General features: G+C 40.7%; 2 protein-coding genes and 1 long non-coding RNA gene across 4 annotated transcripts; 2 read left to right on the top strand and 1 right to left on the bottom strand.

The window, feature by feature from the left end:
- The first annotated feature begins 1069 nt into the window (after positions 1-1069).
- Positions 1070-6542, top strand: slc35b2 (solute carrier family 35 member B2). The gene is made up of 5 exons (XM_031322540.2): positions 1070-1321; positions 3283-3470; positions 3615-3775; positions 4270-5658; positions 5931-6542. Exons 1-4 carry the CDS (start codon positions 1263-1265, stop codon positions 5200-5202), a joined length of 1341 nt encoding a protein of 446 aa, XP_031178400.1. The 5' UTR covers positions 1070-1262; the 3' UTR covers positions 5203-5658; positions 5931-6542.
- A 671-nt stretch (positions 6543-7213) lies between these two features.
- LOC118493873 lies at positions 7214-11287 on the top strand. The gene is made up of 2 exons (XR_004895924.1): positions 7214-7918; positions 10357-11287. It is a non-coding gene; the product is annotated as an uncharacterized LOC118493873 (long non-coding RNA).
- Positions 11288-12546: 1259 nt separating this feature from the next.
- hsp90ab1 (heat shock protein 90, alpha (cytosolic), class B member 1) lies at positions 12547-18963 on the bottom strand. Of its 2 annotated transcripts, none has more exons than XM_031322506.2 (12): positions 18782-18963; positions 17606-17749; positions 17196-17402; positions 16693-16852; positions 16218-16351; positions 15832-16137; positions 15578-15743; positions 15227-15417; positions 14555-14702; positions 14125-14393; positions 13192-13525; positions 12547-13099 (listed from the first exon to the last, which is right to left on the bottom strand). In XM_031322506.2, the coding sequence occupies exons 2-12, from the start codon at positions 17747-17749 to the stop codon at positions 12981-12983; spliced, it is 2178 nt and encodes a 725-aa protein (XP_031178366.1). In that variant the 5' UTR covers positions 18782-18963; the 3' UTR covers positions 12547-12980. The 2 variants fall into 2 exon arrangements, with proteins under 2 accessions (XP_031178366.1, XP_031178367.1); XM_031322507.2 differs by lacking the exon at positions 12547-13099 and adding an exon at positions 13991-14020 and having other exon boundaries at positions 13305-13525.
- Between the last annotated feature and the right edge of the window lie 736 nt (positions 18964-19699).

Here is a 19699-nt window from a genome sequence, read left to right as displayed (position 1 = left end):
GTTTTCCTGTAAGTGGCTTCTTCCTCATGGCTCCTATAATACAATGACTGTGGAGTGGCGGGAAATTCCACTTTGCTCCATCTCTTACAGTATAAGCACATACCAACAGCAAAGCAGGTTTAATAAGGTTTAGAATAATAAGATGGAAACTGTCAAGTAGGGATATTAGCCAGAATAATTATCAACAGTAATTACACTTAACCTAATCTTTAGCCAATCATTTTCAATAATATTTCCTCTGATTCTTGTGCACGAACAGAATTTATTATAGCTTCTAAACAGCTACGACAGAGAGTTATGAAACTATACATACTTCCCTATTGAGACTATGGCTTGAAGCTATCTGTGTTTTATACAGTGTATTGTAGGTCATGTTGGTGTTGCCCTGGGCTTTGTTAAAAACAGAAAGGTGTTGTGAAAAAAGTTATATAAGCTAGTTTGACTTATTTGAGTAAAAGTAGAAATACTACAGTGTAAAATCCACTCTATTGCATGTACAAGTACTGCATCAGCTAAGTTTTAAAAGTTATAATACTTATAATGCAGAATGGCCACTTTTATTCTGTTGAATTCTTATGTGTATTATGTCATTCTTTTATTATTACTCTAGCCTTAATGTGTGCATTTTAATGTTGCAGCTGCTTGAGGTGTAACTCATTTTAACTACTTCATGTACTGTTGGAGAGTGTCTGGTACAGCTTCAACTACTTTCAAGGTGCATGGAGAAAACTTCTTGAATGAAACGTGTTGGTCTCACAATAAAGTTGCTCTTTATACGACAAGTGTTTCTGGAATTTTTACCTTTGCTTTACTGCAAACTAAGTTTCCTTATTTCTGTCATCACTTAAAAGTATGGGCTACTATTTATTTCTCTTTTGTATCATTTTAGTATTTTAAAAATGTTACATGGTTTCTATGCTGTATTTCCTCTTCGATTTATAAATACCGATACATAATGTACAGCACCTTTTGAGAATGAAATGTGCTTTCTTGCCTTGCAGTTACTCCTCCACACCGAAAGGGGGCAGGGCCGCCGGGTGGGCGCTGTTCTCAGTCTCCGGCATCCTCTGTTGGTTTTGAGAGGTGGGGGCCTTTCCTACTCAAGTGAACACATCGGCCATTGAAGATAAGTAGAAGACATCAGAGCTAAAGGCGACTAGTCCGAAAGAAGACAATTAACATAATAATTAAAATACCGTTACCTGCCGGATCCGTGCGGCTTGATGCTCTGTTGAGTCGGAGACGTTTGAGTCTGTCGGCGTATGTGCTGCGCCAGGTGTCGGGCCACAGAGTGTGGGAAAATGCCATCTTTTTCATGGAGGTACCGTTAGAAAATATGTCATGCTAAAGATGAGTTTTAGATATATGGACAAGCTCGGCTGACTGTTGACTTGTGTACTTGTCAGTGTGGCAATGAAGTCAATTAATCGTTAACTTTCGTAATTCATAATTACATTGACTGTCAATGTGTTTTTGAAGTCTGCAAACAACCTGCTGGCTAAGTGAAACTGAACGGTTTGTGTACATGAACCGGTGTTACGAATAGAAGCTATCCTAAGTTAGCTTTATATTTCCATTATACTTTAGCTATTACTTACTGTATTTTGATATGTGTCAACAGAAATGGTGTCCCCGTAGGGTCAAAATGGCTACAGCTGAATAAACAATGTTACCCTGTAAGATATTGGATACGGAGACTCGGGAGTCACACAATTTGAGAGCTGTGAAGCAGAAATGTGGTTGAAAGTCCGGTACAGGTCATTGAATCAGATGGGTCACAGAATGTGGTGCAACACCGGTCAGGATTTCGGGTTTTTCCCTCCACACTGATGTGTTTGCTAATTTATCCAAACCACACCCCCGGCATAGGTAATAATTACTTATGTGGGATTGGGTCATCTTATTCTCTTTTTTAACCATGGAATGCTGTGCTTTCCCTTCATATTATCTGCTGTCATGTACTCGTACAAGACACAGGCACTCATACTCTCCTCAGGTACATTTTCCCTAGTGATCTCTCTCTTTCTCTCTGTGCCTGTGGTGTAGCAGCCTGTGGGTTGGCCGCCCAGCCAGTGCAGTGAAATGCATTCCTCCATGTAATAAGTTGCTTGTTCAGAGCCCAGGTCTCGCTCTGCAGTGAGTGGACTACTGGCTGGCCAGGCCACAGCAGAGTCCCACACAAAGAGGCTCTGTGTGAGTCCCTGGGAGGAGACCCTGCCTCACTTTAAATGGGATTGCGCACTCAGTGCCACGACAGCAAGGAGCACACCTTTTTCATAGGAAACCAGGGTTTCATCACCGGTGTGCTTGAGTTATCGGTGTTACTTAGGTTGCTTGTGTGGGTGGGTGATGAATCTCATCTCAATTCTTCCTGATTATTTTAACAGGTTATGTTTTGTTTACGTGATTCCGTACCTTTCATACTGTCCCTTTGGCTGGCATACGTTGTGCATGAAGACAGGGTAGTACAGGAAGTACTACATAATTACATAATTGCTGGAGTAGCAGTTTAACTCTTGCCGTCGTTATTGATCTGATTGCAAAATGTCTGTTCAGGGAGGCACCTTTCAGTTGCTTCTGCTTCAACACCTCTGTTTAGAAGCACGATAACACGAGAGAAAGTCAATATGATTTGAGAGGAATTTACAAAACATGGGAGGAAGTCATTGCATTTCATTGAAAGGGTTACATTTATGGAACAGTGAGGAATTGAAAACATGTAGCTCACTTAGTACGTTTAAAAAGTTAAAAATAATTAATTTAACAAAAATATAAATGCATGAAGGTGCAGAATACTTTAAGTTTCTGTCTTTTTTCCGTTTGATGTTTGATGTTAGCTGTAGCTTTAGCCTACACCTGTTTGGACTGAAGACATTTTTATTGTATTATTGTCATGTATTGTTTTCAACTGTGATATTTGAATAAATGCCCTTTTTATGGGAGGAAGAAGGTATTGTGAAATAGAGCCGACATGCTAACAAATTAACTTTAAAACCTTTGTATTGGCTACTTTAGTTTATGCTTTTTATTATGAGTTCAGATGAGCTTAAGAACGTCGTAGTAAACAGTCATAACAATAGTGTAAGCATTTTCATATTGTTACCCATTTATCAACATCATCAGCATTGTCATGATGATAGTGATGGATTGTCTTGATGTATTGATAATCTTAACTGTATATTACAAAGAGAAATTAACCTGAGTTTGCTATGTTTTGAGTAGTTTTTTTCTGTTATGTACTTCAAAATGTTGCCTGATATACCATGTTGTATTGCCTTGTAGGGTTTGGCCTGCATTTGTGTTGCTTCTCTTCACTTCCACTGTGGCTGCTGACGAGTCATTACTACTGGAAGGCTGGCAAGATGTCTGGCCCTTGCGCTTCCTCGTCAACATGCTGGGATACTTCACTATTATCATCCCTGGCTACTTCCTCATTAGCTACTTCAAGCGCACCAATTACTTAGAAACAGGTTTGGACTTGTAAGATTTTGACATGGTAATGCCGAGATGAATGCCAGTTAAAGACCTCAAACTTGTTTTTGTAGTTCCTTCCTGATCTACCTCGAAAACAAATTCCTTCATGAGTTTTTAATGTATGTTTTCTTTTCTTTCAGGTAGTGGGTTTTGCTTCCCTATCATAAAGACCTGCGTGTTTGGTAGTGAGGCCAAAACAGGTCTGTTGGATGACGTGTCGGTTGCACCCAGGAAAGAGGGTGATTCGGGCTCATCAGTCAGACAGGTCGTCAAATTAATCTTTTGTGCTGTTGGACTTCAGGTAAGGATCCTCCTAGGAAATACAGTCCTTTAGCTCTGTGTGGTCTAAAGGGATTAGATAGATAATACTATATGTATTTTTTGTCTGATTGTGTAGCTGTGGGAGGGTTGTTTTGTTTGTTTTACAGTTTGCTTTGCTCTCAGCTCATTCGCTAATTAAAAGATGCTTACGTGAAGCTTGTATAAATGGAGGTGCCGGTACACTGGTGCAGAGGGATAGGTCCTGGTAGTTACACGACTAACAGGATGAAGATACGTTGATTACAGTGATGTTGCGTTAGGAAGGGATCAAGTACATAGTGACATAAATAATAAGAATAATGCCCAAAAGGAAGCTGAACCACCCAATGCAACTGTTTTTAACAATATTATGTTACAAAATAATCTAAGCTCAAAAGTCAAGAATCAACATCAAAGCTTAACTGCTAAAACTATATATATAACAGGTCTATAAATCTACTCTTGAAAAAGTAAAGTCATTTTTTTAATTCTTAGGTATCGTACCTGACATGGGGAGTCCTGCAGGAGAGGGTGATGACACGTTCGTACGGAGCCACGACTCCAGAAGAGGAGGGTGAGAAATTCAAAGACTCTCAGTTCTTGGTCTTCATGAACCGTATCCTGGCTCTGACGGTGTCGGGCCTTTGGTGCATCCTGTTCAAGCAGCCTCGTCATGGAGCACCCATGTTTAAGTACTCCTTCGCCTCGCTCTCCAACATCATGAGCAGCTGGTGCCAGTACGAGGCCCTCAAGTACATCAGCTTCCCTACTCAAGTCCTGGCCAAGGCCTCCAAGGTAATCCCTGTCATGCTCATGGGTAAGATCGTCTCCCACAAGAGCTACGAATACTGGGAGTACTTTACCGCCGTTCTGATCTCAGTGGGTGTCAGCATGTTCCTGCTGTCCAGCACGCCCAGCAAGCACCCGTCCACCGTCACCACCTTCAGCGGGGTCATCATCCTCGTCGGCTACATCGCCTTCGACAGCTTCACCTCCAACTGGCAGGACAACCTGTTCAAGTACAAGATGTCGTCGGTGCAGATGATGTTCGGGGTAAACCTGTTCTCCTGCCTCTTCACTGTCGGCTCACTGCTCGAGCAGGGGGCCTTCTTCGACTCGCTGGCCTTCATGACACGCCACTCCGAATTCGCCTTACACTCCCTTTTGCTGTCTGTGTGCTCTGCATGCGGCCAGCTCTTCATCTTCTACACCATCAACCAGTTTGGTGCTGCAGTCTTCACCATCATTATGACCCTGCGACAGGCCTTCGCCATTCTCCTCTCTTGTTTCCTCTACGGTCACGCCGTCACCTTAGTAGGTGGATTTGGTGTTGGGGTAGTTTTCTTGGCACTTTTCTTACGGGTGTATGCACGTAGCCGCATGAAGTCTGGCCGGCGGTTAGCGCAGCCGCTCCCACAGAAGGTGTAGCACTCCGAAGTCACGCTAAACTGGGAACTGAGACCACGTTTTCTGTGGTGCTTTTTTGTCTATTTGTGTGTATCTTATAGTTTTTTTTTTACTGTTGTTTTCTGTTGGTTTTTAGTTTTCTTCTTCTGCAATGGTACAGAAAGGGATTTACAGTTTTGACTCTTACACCAAGATGCCCCCAGGGGGTCCATGTGATTTGTCAGGTCAGCAGTCAAATTAGTTTTGAGTGCCTGTAAGATTGTCTTATACACGAGTCCCAAACCCTAAACTTTGCAAACTGCCTCTTTACCTCTTTCGCAATTAAAACGTAGAATATTTTTCCTAAACCACCGTACGTGGCTTGTGCAGCCAATTACAGGTTACTGTGACCCTGAAAAATGTATGTGAGCTGTATGGCTAAGCATTCATTTTAAAGCATTAATGACATTGCCCCTTACTTAACTTTATCCCTACACTGTATCTGTTGAGTCATCTTTCAGGCACAGTAGACCTTTTTCACGGCAGACATGTTGACATGTCATAGTAGGAAAAGCACAGGTGTATTGAAAACCATTAATGATGGCTGCATTCCACTTAGGAGAGGACCTGGTATTGTGCATGCTGACTCACTGAAATATCTTACTGGGACACTTGATGAAATTGAGCCATTGTTAAGGTTATCAATTTCAGCTGTGCTTTTCCTTCTATGACAAGTCAAAATGTCTGCTGTGAAAAAGGTCCATAGCCAGATGCTTATCTCACAGTCCTCTATGTTAGAGAGCAGGGGGCCTTATGTGTCGTGGGAGTTTATCTTGTAAAGCTGTCAACATAGCCTGCACACAATACTGTTTAATTCAAGGTATATTAAAATGGCTACCATGTGTAATAGAGGGTGGAAAATAACAGTTTGCTTATTAAATAGTGCACTACTTACAAATTATATAATTTACGCCGACATCAGTGAACCAGATGCTGCTGTGGATACTTTTTGCACGCCATTATTTTAGGAAAACAAGTTTTTGTTTTTTCTCAACACAGATTTTACTTAATTAAACTTTGGACTAAAAAGTCTTGTAAATATATCTCTTAGTCATTGTTTATTTCCAAGTCGTCTGTTGTGTACTTTTGTATAAGGACTGATTCATGTGTTTTCACCGTTACATGTGAATGTTTGGAAGAATACTGAATTGATGATGATGCTCATGGCCGTCACAAGGATGTGAAGATAATGTACGCCCAGGGGGGAGTTTGCAGAAAAGAATGCATACAAGGGAACAGCAGTGTTACTGGTAACTTGTTTTATCATTCTACTATTTCCTCTGGTAACTGGATTAATAATAAAACATATTAAATTAAATTAACACTATGAAGTGAAGAGGTTTGATTTTAAGGTTTGACATTGCTTGTGCTACAGGATTTGCCTCGTGCTCAGTGCTGTTTGCTTTGCAGGTAATACAATACTAATAATGATAATAAACCTTATTTTCATACACAACTGCTATTCAAAGTGCTTTACATTAGGAATAATGACTGTAAACAAAAATTAAAGCGCACACAATAAAACAGTTGAACTTTAAAATGCATCCATAAAGAAGATAGTAAAATAACAAAATTATATAATAACCAAAATAATACTTCAAAACTTAATTCAAAGATTTAGCAGAAGTATACTTTAAACAAAACAAAAACTGTTAGATAAACCAAAGTATTGGACAAATTGAAAATTTGACCTGATTGTGGCACTACTTCAAAAGTCAGGGGATCACCAAAGTCACTGGGATTCATCCTCTAGGGACAATGAAAGCATGTACAAAATACTATGGATGGATGTAATGTTGGTCTGGACCAAAGTAGGAAGGACCAACAGACAGTGCTAATGTGCCTAAAAATGGCAGCACAGTAGTAGTAACAGGTTTTGGCTGTAATTAATTTACTGACTTTTTAGGAAGATCATTGCAGTAGTCTGGCTGGAAAGATCATAACACCCAGCTTTCTTGTCTGAGCTGTAATGTGCTGAGATGGTGTAGTAAATTCTATGTTTCTCTCTTTGCTCTTTTGGATCAATAACTAGAATCTCAGTTGGAGGAAATGTTGGGTTATCCATAAATTGCTGCAGTGTTCAAGGGAGTAACGGGGGCTCCGGTCAACAAAATGAACAGCTGTATAGAGTTGGGTGTCATCTGCAAATAGGTTTTAGTAGTTGTAAGTATTCCTCTCTGCCATCTCTCCATATTTCTTCCGCTCTCTCCAGTCTTTATCAAGAAAAAAAAACAGCATATGTTTTTTTCGAAACAAAGCTGCTCTTTGCATGCTACACTGATTCATAAACCCGACCACTATTATGATTCACTGAACATCAAACTGAAGATCGTGTTTGACTGTGAAGTACGAGAAAACATTTTCCCCTGGTTTATTAATCTCACAGCTGCTCGATGGGGGAATTTCCCCGCATCTCTCATTTCACAACATGAGTGTCTCCAGTCCTCTCCTCTTTTCAATAATGACAAACGAGATATGGAGGGCTGAGAGAGGCCGCGGACCTCAGGTTCCAGCCCCCAACAACCAGTCACTCTGGGCTCTCGCTCTGACTGCAGGGATGAGGGTTTTTATTAGCCAGCATGAGGTTCTGACTGTTTTGGCAATGCCCGGGATGACTCGGAGCAGAGAAGCTAGACTGGAGGAGGATTCATGGCTTTGTTAAGGGCAAAGGAAAAGTTAGACATTTTGGTTAATACACGTATTGGCCTTCTTTACTGAGATTTAAATGAGAAGATTGATAACACTTTGTTTGTACGCTCAGTGTTGGGAAGGATACTTTCAAAACGTATTCCGTTACAGAATAGATGCCCACAAATGTAATTTGTAACGTATTCAGAATACGTTACTCAATCTGAGTAACGTATTCTGAATATTTGGATTACTTCCACATTGAATTCCATTTTGTAAGTGTAGGAATGCGGCCATCACATACAGCTTATTAAACAGGCCTATTCTGGTGTGTCTATTCCAACTGGCTGAATGTATACCTGAACAAGCAGATAGATTTTTGTATTTGTAGTCCTGAACTGCATACTACAAAATTCTAACCGCAGTCTTGCTACCACGAACTAATTTTAGCGGGGCTAGTCTTTCAACGGCTCTGGGGATAGTAAATCAGCACATAGGAGAATGTAAGGTCGCACGTCAACTATAAAATAGCAAGGTTACCAGTAAAACTACAGGAGACGACAACCCTTGGCTAATTAAAAAATAAATAAATAAATAAACTTACTTTAAGATGCTTCTTCAGGTTGGAGGTGGAGTAATTTGGATGCTGAAAGGAGGTTGATTGCTAGCAGAGAGTGGCAAGCAGAGGTTGCACTGCACAGTTATATTTCATTCTCCCTTCTCTTTCTTTAATGTGAAATGCTGTTTGAATTTCCAAGATAGAAACGCATTCCTGCCCTGGCTCTGTTGTGCCGGTTCCGGCTCCTCTACCTCTATCAGTGATCACGCAAATAGCTAATTTTTTCGTTTTCATATTGGGGCTTCTGGGAAATGCATGGAGTTGCCTTAACTTATTCAGAGAGTGAATAAACTCTTAAAATAGAGAAGTATCGTCATGTAATCCATTGATTTCAACAATGTAACTGTATTCTAAATACCAACTATTTAAATTGTAACTGTAACATAATACAGTTACTCATAATTTGTATTCTGAATACGTAACGCCGGTACATGTATTCCGTTACTCCCTAACACTGTGTGCGCTAAATATGGGGCTGCTGCTAGCTAACTTAGCTTAGCACAAAGACTGGAGACGGGAAACAGCTAGCCTGGTTTAGTCCAAAATTAACTTAATCTGTTTGGGGTTGTTAGAGGAAAAAATAACTATAACAACAACTCTTCTTTTCTTCCTCTGTCTGTTAGAAACCATAACACTACTTGTCCCCACAAAATAACATGGAGTCATTGGCTATCTTGTCTGGGGCCCGAGGACAGAACATGCGTCTCTCTAACCAGATAAAGGGGACGCCATTGAGTCTGACCAGATAGAGTAGAGGACATCTAAACTGACAAGACAGACAATTGACGACATCAAACTCTGTATTATGATTGTATTTCACACATAAATAAGCTACTATAATGTTTTGAGGCTTAGTCACTTTCTGTACGTATGCTATGAGTGCTGTAAACTGACTCTACTTGCAAGTAAAAACTAACTTTTGACTATTTCAGTGGTTCTGTCTATTCTTGATAATACAATTATTCTAACAGGGGTTTCGGGGGTTATGTCCCAGACTAGTTCTGGGCCGAAACGTTGTGCCTTATTTGCACTATTAAAGTATTTTTCCTTAGCATTAAGCTGTTGTGCGGACTTTACCTTCTTTGAACATTCACTTTTTTTGTCCTGCACCAGCAATGACATGGATGTGCACATCATCATCTTTTTGAACCAGACTAGTTCTTGGCCAGGACCAGTAATTTCCTGGGGTATCCACTTGTTGCCAGGTAACTGGTCCCAACAAGAAATAGTCTGTCACACAAGTTGTCATTTTTACACTTTTTGTATGGATTAAACAAGTATAGCGTGTCAATTCGTGAGCTTTAAAGGTGCTGACAGGTGGATTTTGTGACTTTTGGACAGAGCCTGGCTAGCAGTTTGCCCTTCTTTCCAGTCTTTGTGCTAAGCTAAATTAGTCAGCTGCTAACAGTAGCTTAATTTTTACACTACAAACATGAAAGAGAAATATGAATCTTCTCATCTAATCATCGGCAGGAAACCGAATAAGCCTATTTCCCCAAATGTTGAACTTCTCCTTTAAATAGTTTTATACACAGCATTGGAACCACAAGGACAGCTTTCTAACCTTCAGGCCACCACCACACAATGCTTTACTGTACATGTGTAACACAAACACTGTAACCATGTGTGACTCTAGGTTATCGTGTTCATGGTTTGCTGCATTTTATACTTCATGATTGTTTTGTTTTTTTCTTCATCTTGCTTCCTTCCTACTCAGCGGGGGTGTTAATCCTGTTCCTGTCTGTAGTATTTACCAAGTGCTATCAAATATGAGAAGTAACGCTATGCCTGATGTGCGCAACAAAGTTGTTTCAGATTATGAGTAGTAATTGTGTTATTTCGGCACTGTAAATGTCATGGAAACTTAATCACGCCTCTTTTGCAATCAGGCCTGCAGGATGGTGTGGTTGCTGCATATACAGTAAGCAAAGCTACACCTTCTTATTATCTCATGTTATGTGCAGGTCTTCAGTCACTTACACACTAAGGTATATACTATAAAATAATGCAGAGACATAATAGAGACAAGTCTGTTTGACTGAACAACTCTTTTAGGACAAACACATTTTAAGCAGATTTGGTGGCATTTCTGCAAACCAGACACACAATATAGAGAGGAGGTGACAGTGATACAAAGGTCACAATAACCCCCCCCCCACACACCCAAAGCAACACACTCAGCATTTGTGGGATTTACACACAGGAGTCAAATGTTTCCACAGGAAGTCTTTTGTTGAAACAAGTCAGACCAGATGCACATGTTAACTTCATGAGGGAAACCTGCACTGACTCTTGATGAACCTAACCAGGAATTTTGCCGCAGCGTAACCAGACAGATCTTACAGACATAGATAGCTCTTTTAAGTCACCAATCAGGATATTTCCTGTATATCTAATTTGCATTTTACTTTTATGGTATTCTAAATAAACACACAATCTTCTCAGTTACTACCAAATTTCAATTTGCTGCAAATAACAATTTCAATATTCTCAAGACCCAAAATAGGATAAATGCACAATTAATTACATAATTAAGAGGATAACAGTTTGGTTTCAGAAGGATCATCACTATTCATTTTTATGGTGTGACCTTTTGGTTCCAGAGACCAGCATCCTGTATCTAACCAACATTGCTACGTAACTACCAAGACTGTATCAGTGCATTATTCTTAAAAAGGTCAGTGTTTCAGGTCAATATGTGTTTTTAAACTTCATGGATACATACACAGATATAACTTACATTCTCCTCTATTATGCAAATTATTCATAGATACAGCAAATTAAGAAGGTGGTCAAGTTCAGGAGGCATTATAGTTTTCAGCATGTTTCTGAATGACACAGCTGAAGTTCCCCACTATCACTTTGACTGGAGCGAGTGTGTGTGTGTGTTCAGGAGGGACAGACACCCACACTTTAGTTTTTACTGATGAGAGCAGAAAAGCTGCTGCCGCCCCCTCAGACTCGTAAGAAACACACGACTTCCAGGAAGACGACATACTTCACATTTCCCCCAAAGAGTTCAGCTGATGATGCCTCACACTTTCAAGAAACTCACGCATTCAGTTTATGGCTGTATTTTACAATGTGATTCTGCCCACGTGCTTTAGTCACGTTGCTGGTAACGCTTTTGTTTTGCATGTTAACACATTTGTGAATGAACAAGCATTTCTACATTCCCTGATAAATAAGATTTGTGATTTGTATAACATGTTTGCATGACACCTAATTTCTAATGTCAAACATATTTTAATCTAATTTTTTTAAACTACCTGTCAAGCCAATGGGAACACAAGCATCTGCTTTTTGTTTGGGCAAGAGTAGGTTTCAAAGAAAAAGGTACATTAGGTCAGGATTAGAGAATTTCACCTCAGACTTAAGAGCACAGCCCGTTACCCACTGCAGGACCTAATGATAGGTCAAAGTATTAGCCATAGGAATTTTAACCATTTAAAAAGGTTATTTCAAGGAGTTTCCTTTACACCAACCAAGGGTAGATTGTAAAGTCCTTTGAGGCCAATTTGAGATTTTAGGCTATGTAAAGGTGACTTCCATTTTTCCCCCCCCTCACAGCTTTGGTGTTGATTGCATTTTCTATCAACTTGAGAATTAAACACTGAAAACAAAATTTAGGCAGATGTGACCAGGGAGGTGTTGACTACATTCAACTTGCCGTTTTACCTTTGCTGTGACCGAGTTCCATGTTAGTTTATAATACGTACCCTGTAAAACTAAGTCTGAATTTGTGTAAATCCTGGCTATTTGCTTTTCTAGTGTGAACACGCTAAACCCTTTAGTTTATTTATAATCCAGTTGATACAAATTTACATTGCAAATCAAATTTCTCTAAAGCCCTTTAAGCCAACTTTGATATGCAACTTGTGGAGCATGACCCCACCTAGTGGTCACCTGGAAGAACAGTCCCAAACAAGTTTCAAGTCAACATCCCAAATGTTAGTCCAATATTTATAGAAAAAAAAAAAAACCTGCTTCCTTTTAAAAACCTCAGATTTGTTGTGGATGTCATTTCAAAGGGGTGTAAAAGTCCCTTTCATAGAATACATACACTCCAAGACAAAACATAGGTATTACATCTTTAATTTTTTTGCAAAACAAGACTTGGAATACAGACAAGCCCGGACTCAGGCAAAGGAATCATACAGTCCTCTCTCCATGCAGCGTGCAGTGTTGCACATGAGCAGAACCTTCCCAAACCCTCCAGACCTAATCTGATAATGGAATGTACCATTCCCATGTTCACACATTTACCACTCCAACATTTAAAACTCAGTGCAACAGGGTACTCATTAAAACATGTGTTGTCACCATGAACTTATACAGCAAAAACCAAAACCGCTTTTCTTAAAAGGTCTTCAGAGTAATGCTCTGGACGCAAGAGCAACACTGGTCCAACCACATAACATGAATGACTATTTGTTTTGCAGTAACTGCAGTTTTAAGGATGAACAATTGAAAAGTGAGGCTAAAGTGTTAGAAATCTGGGGGGTGGGTTGGTTTAATCAACTTCTTCCATACGTGAAGCATCATCTTCACCGTCGCCTTCTAGGGGAGGGATCTCGTCTGGGACGGCTGTAGAAGTGGCCTCCTCTGTGGGAACATCGTCGTCATCGATACCTACAGGTACGAGAATTAGGTCATTTGTTAGATATCAAGTCAAGTAACGTGCATGTAAAAGCTACCAATATTGATCCGCTCTGTGTCCTTACCCAGTCCGAGTTTGATCATTCTGTAGATTCGGTTGGAGTGGGTCTGTGGGTCATCCAGGGAGAAGCCTGAGGACAGCAGGGCAGTTTCAAACAGCAGGATGACTAGGTCCTTCACAGCCTTGTCGTTCTTGTCAGCATCTGCCTTCTGCCGGAGAGTCTGCACGATGGGGTGGTCAGGGTTGATCTCCAGGTGTTTCTTGGCCATCATGTAGCCCATGGTGGAGTTGTCCCTGAGTGCCTGGGCCTTCATGATCCTCTCCATGTTGGCCGTCCAGCCGTAAGTACTCGTCACAATACAGCAGGGTGAAGACACCAGTCTGTTGGACACGGTCACCTGGTAGAGACAGCCAATCAGGACATTTAGACTCAACCCAACATGCAATTAGGTATCTTGACAGCAGGCTGACCCAGTCTAAAATTCAAGTTAATCAAAAACCATGCAGAACAGTCATGTTAGAAATAAATGCTTAACACACCAGCATGGCCAATTCCACCACATCTTAATGTCTGTAAAACAATCATACATACACATTGGGACCAGTAAAGTATTTAGACCAAATGGTTAAACTTCAGCTCATAATTCTAGTTTCACAATCTGTTAAACCAACCGGTTTAAAAAAAAAAAAAACCCCAGGCATGTTAGATCACTCAGAAGTTACTTATATATATTTAAAAAAAAAAAAAAAACATTTCCACAATCATTTGGAACCGATCACTTGTCAAAAACACATTTGTCAATCAAAAACTCATTCAGGACAAATATACTTGAGGGACCTCCTTGCAGCTGTATTGAACTCACCAGAATACAAGTTAGGACCAGTTAGGGCACCTGTTGCCAAACAAAACACTGTCAACTGTAGTTGTGAAGTCATAAGAACCTAAATGAAGGCAAATTTTGGTCAACATGAATATTGGCTCATTAGGATTACTGACCTTCTCCACTTTCTTGTCAAGGATCTCTTTCATGAGCTTGCAGAGGTTCTCAAAGTTAGCCTTATCCTCCTCCATCTTTTTCTTCTCTTCTTCATCCTCTGGCAGCTCCAGACCCTCCTTGGTGACTGAGACCAGGCTCTTGCCATCAAACTCCTTCAACTGCTGGACACAGTACTCGTCAATGGGCTCTGTCATGTACAGGACCTCGAAGCCACGCTTGCGGACGCGCTCGACAAAGGCTGAGTTGGCCACCTGATCCTTGCTCTCACCTAGGAGAAGTCAAGTGAGTGAAAGGCAATTTAATACTAGTTTTACTTACGTTGCTGGGTGCAGTGCAATTGTCTAAAAAAAATGTAATCCACCAAACAAGTATGGTATCAGATTTAAAAAAAAAAAAAAAAAAAAAAAAGCTTTTCAGAGACAAACTCACCAGTAATGTAGTAGATGGACTTCTGGTTCTCCTTCATGCGAGTCAGGTACTCTGTGAGGGAAGTTGTCTCATCTCCAGACTGGGAGCTGTGGTAGCGCAGCAGCTCAGACAGCTTCTTGCGGTTTTGAGAGTCCTCATGGATGCCCAGCTACAGATAAATTGTGATTACATCACATTAAAAAACAATTTCATACACCAGTAGCCTATATCACAATGCAAGATTAATTGATTACCCATCTAAATTTTAGACTTGTTATTAAATACTCAACTGATCATGTTGCATTGCAAATACAAATGCCATATTTTTCAAATGCACACTTCTAGTACAACACAATCAGGTTACGAGTTACTAATCATGACTACAGCATTAAGTGACTGTACCAAGAGTTATGTACACTTGGCACAACTCCATGAGATTATGAAATAGTTGAGAATATACTACAACTAGTTGCATCAGCTATGTAGTGCCTTTAAAATGTCTGGCCAATAAAGCTATGACTAGAATGCCTTAGGAAGCTAGAGGGTACCGCTAGATTAAAAAAGGTAAACCTTATGAATCCATGGAGGTGCACTGAAGACGAGGAGTGCATTATGAAAGAGGAACTTCCATTAACTTCACGAAAAGGAGATTAAAAAAATACAAATCAATGTAGCACTTAACATTTATTTTACCTTGATGTTCTTGGAGAAACCTTCATATAACTTCTTGTAGTTCTCCTTGTCTTCAGCCAGTTCGGCAAAGAGCTCCAGACACTTCTTGACGATGTTCTTGCGAATGACTTTGAGGATCTTGCTCTGCTGCAGCATTTCTCGGGAGATGTTGAGAGGCAGGTCCTCGGAGTCGACCACACCACGGACAAAGTCTGGAGATTAACAAAACATGGCTTATTGGAACCATCTGAGCATTCATTCAGCCTTTGTATCCCCTCCAGCAAAACAGCTTTGTGTAGGGGAGGTAAGAGTCAGTGCAGTGATGTAGAACACTTTATTGTCCGAGATGGAAAAAAAGCCAAGTGAACTTACTCAGGTACTCTGGGATGAGCTCTTCACAGTTGTCCATGATAAAGACTCGCCTAACGTACAGCTTGATGTTATTCTTCTTTTTCTTGTTCTCAAAGAGGTCAAAAGGTGCACGACGGGGAACAAAGAGCAGGGCCCGGAACTCCAGCTGGCCCTCCACAGAGAAGTGCTATAAAAGAGGAAAATTCACCTTAGTTTGACTTATTTTCAGCCACATATGAATCAGTCAACAGCTGAAATTGCATTGTAGCGTTTACCTTGACAGCCAGGTGATCCTCCCAGTCGTTGGTCAGACTCTTGTAGAACTCTCCATACTCTTCATTTGTGATGTCGTCGGGGTTCCTAGTCCAGATGGGCTTGGTCTTGTTCAGCTCCTCCTCATCGATGTACTTCTCCTTGATCTTCTTTTTCTTCTTCTTGTCCTTGTCTTTGGAGTCCTCCTCATCGTCTGAGCCCACGTCCTCAATTTTTGGCTTGTCCTCACCCTCCTCTTTCTCCTCCTTCTCTGCCTTTTCCTCCTCTGCCTCGTCATCACTGATCTCCTTGTCGCGCTCCTTCTCCACCTGTGAATCAAAAAGTTGAACTTCACCGATATGCAAAACAGTTTTAACTAGATTGAAATAAGTCAAAATGTAATACTTACAAACAGGGTGATGGGGTAGCCAATGAACTGAGAGTGCTTCTTGACAATTTCCTTGATCCTCTTCTCCTCAATGTACTCTGTCTGGTCATCCTTCAGGTGCAGGATGATCTTGGTTCCACGACCAATGGGCTCGCCTGTGAACAGAATTGTACAGCCCCACACAAAGTAAATCTAATGTTACACGATAATGGTGTCCGATGCAAAGTTTTAAGTATTGTAATTTCACACTGTAAATAACCCTTTTCTGCAATTACCAAATGCCAAAAGTTAACTTATGGAACTAGATAAATAACGTCACGCCAAAACAAGTGTGCATAGGGCCCGATGACAGCAACTAGCAAATGATGCAAACAATGTGCCAGGTGTATAGCACAGGCCATAATTATATGTAACTGACCTTATTTGCAAACATTTTGGATTATGCAAATGTTGCCAATCGCAAGCGCTTTGATTGTGTAACTGCCAGGACACGTACCGCTGTCGACCTTGACTGTGAAAGAACCTCCGGCAGAGGACTCCCACACGTACTGCTCATCATCATTGTGTTTGGTGATGACAACCACCTTCTCTGCAGTAAGGTAGGCAGAGTAGAAACCCACACCAAACTGACCGATCATGGAAATGTCAGCTCCAGCCTAGAGGGAACAATTAAAACTTCAGGATATAGCAATCAAAATAGTTTAAAACCAGGACTTTGATTAAGCAGCTTGTGAATAATAAGGTGTGCAACAGTCAGAAGGCTACAGCGTAACTTCTAAATGTGCCAGATGCATTTTAAAACATTTAGGCAAATAAGTATCAGATCGAATTCATATTGGCAAGACTTTCAGTGTGAAAAAAATAATTTACATACATCCCCATTATTCACACTGTTCTTTGTAGAGCAATTTAAGACGGTTAAATGAAGTGTTTTTTTCCCTGTGTCATTTGCCCACATTTTCCACATGCTGCAACCTAGATCATGTTCCACTGCAGTACCTGCAGGGCCTCCATGAAGGCCTTGGTGCCAGACTTTGCGATGGTACCCAGGTTGTTAATCAGGTCGGCTTTGGTCATGCCGATTCCAGTGTCGGTGATGGTCAGGGTGCGTTCAGCTTTGTTGGGGATGATGTCAATTTTCAGATCCTTGCCACTGTCCATCTTGGTAGGATCAGTCAAGCTTTCATAGCGAATTTTGTCCAAAGCCTATAAACACACAATGACAATACATCAAGACTTAAGGTACCATTTTCAAAGTATGCAAGGGCCTAAAATAAATTTAAGCATTATCATCCTAATTATAAAGACTACATGTATCATTAAATGCCCTGTCATAAAATAGGCACGTGAAAGTGAAACTTAATTATTGCGTAGGATCAGGAAACGCCACCAAGCTCTTGCCGACTTACATCAGAGGCATTGGAGATCAACTCCCTGAGGAAGATCTCTTTGTTGGAATAGAAGGTGTTGATGATCAGGGACATCAGCTGAGCGATCTCTGCCTGGAAGGCAAAGGTCTCAGCCTCCTCCTCTTGGTGCATTTCTTCAGGCATCTGCACAAAAGGAAAAACGCAACCTTTGAGCAAACTTTGGTTTAAAAATTGTACAAATGGCAAACAGACTGTACTTTTTTATTCTTATTTCTTATTCTTTTAAAAAGGAAAACAAACATCACAATGACTCAACAGAAGACAACCATAGACCATGAAAGGCTAAAATGGACATTTTTAACTGTGAGATTCACTCCACTTAAAAGCGCTAATTATTTCGGTTTCATTAGACATAAAACGGAATCATAATTTCATCGTGTCAACACGCCGGTTTCGTAAAATTGGACCGCTTCCATAGTGTTGCTAAAAATCGGCGGATGTAGCCATTAACCAACATGGCGTCTACTGATAGACAATGGACTCCGCAAACACGTGCTGGGGAACGGCTAACGTTACAAAAATAAGGATACCTTTAGGAAATGCAGCGCTATAAAAAGGTCACTTGTAATTAAAACGTTAGCTATGTGTAACGTTAAAAGACACTGGGTGACAACGACCTACTGTAACGTTAACTTGAGGAAACTATGACCTTTACCCTTACTTTAGACTTCACGTAATGTTTTGAGGTGGAAGGATTTGGCTTTGTAATGAGACTCTTGTTCTGTGCTCTGGTCTAGTCAAATCGGGTGTTCTAGCTCCGTTAAATAGATCCGAATCAACATGGTCATGTTCGCCACACCTGCCTTATTGCAACCCAAGCCCGGCCTTTAACAGTGCAGCACATTATCACATTCATATAGCTACACCGCTCAGCATCGCAAAGTATCTATCTGTAACGTTACACGAAAATCCCACCGTGTACGGATTACACGTTATGTAACAGGATTTGAGAACATACATTAATATGCTGGGTATTATATGCCGGTTAGTCCATCAGACAGTTCTGGAGCTAGCTAACGTTACGGTTTGTCGTCGTGACTCATGAGCTCGCATCGTGGTTACATCCAGCCGTAGTTCAGTGATGGATTAGTAAAACACACATATTACAGGAGCATAATGTGTTCCCTTTGTAAGCAAAAATACTCGTGTACATACCTTATTTATTCCGTTGACTTATCTTGAATAAAACACAACCAATTCGTCGTCCCTTCTGCTCTCTGACGCAGGGAAATGGAAAGGGACTTCCTTTTAATAGACAGGAATCTTTATACACAACCGTTTCAGTGTGCGGCCGTATCCATCCGCGGTGCACCATCTAGCACCTTCTACTGCTACTAGATTGTTCTATTTGGGTAGAAAACAGACAAAAATGACTGTTATAATATACTGACTTGAAATCAAAGGGAGTGTTGATATGAGCGCATAAAGAGATGCTGAATACATAATATTATTGAAGTAATCAGGTGCACAACCTTGGCAGACTTCAATGAATTTAAATAAAATGTAACGTTAAGGTAAAATCCCTTAGCGCGAGGTGATGTGCAGCCGTTTGAAATCATAGTAATAATTCAAATCTTAAAGTGTTTTATGTATACTTTACAAGACAAAGGTCAGCGCAGTGCACCCATAAGCAGCTGGTTGCAAAGGAACACCTTGTATCTTGGAAAATACTGCAGTACAACGAACAAAGTCAATCGCTGTGCCCAGCGCACCATTGCTGCCACCTCGTGGCAGTTTATGCAAAATATAGTACTACTAGATAGATACTGAATAGACCAACATTTTGGTGACGGACTAGGTCCCATAGCAGACGCAATAGACTGTTGAGGCAGAAATATCTGCACCAACCTAATAAATGTATTCAATCAAAATTACGGGTACATCGTTTATTTTATAGCAAAGGATGAGGATCTTTTTAATCTGATGGAGGAATATTCCAAACCAACAGGGTGTGCTTCGTTCCTTCTAGCACTTTCCATGAAAAACCCGCCTAAAGTGACGTCACGGCTTGTCAGATGCAGCCCTCGCGGCACAGCTGTCTCTACCTACAACAAAAACACCATGGTAACCAAC

The sequence above is a fragment of the Sander lucioperca genome, chromosome 19 (assembly GCF_008315115.2).
Source record: "Sander lucioperca isolate FBNREF2018 chromosome 19, SLUC_FBN_1.2, whole genome shotgun sequence".
NCBI classification, from domain to species: domain Eukaryota; kingdom Metazoa; phylum Chordata; class Actinopteri; order Perciformes; family Percidae; genus Sander; species Sander lucioperca.
Note: the sequence above shows the minus strand (reverse complement) of the source record. Positions and strands in the feature narration are given on the sequence as shown.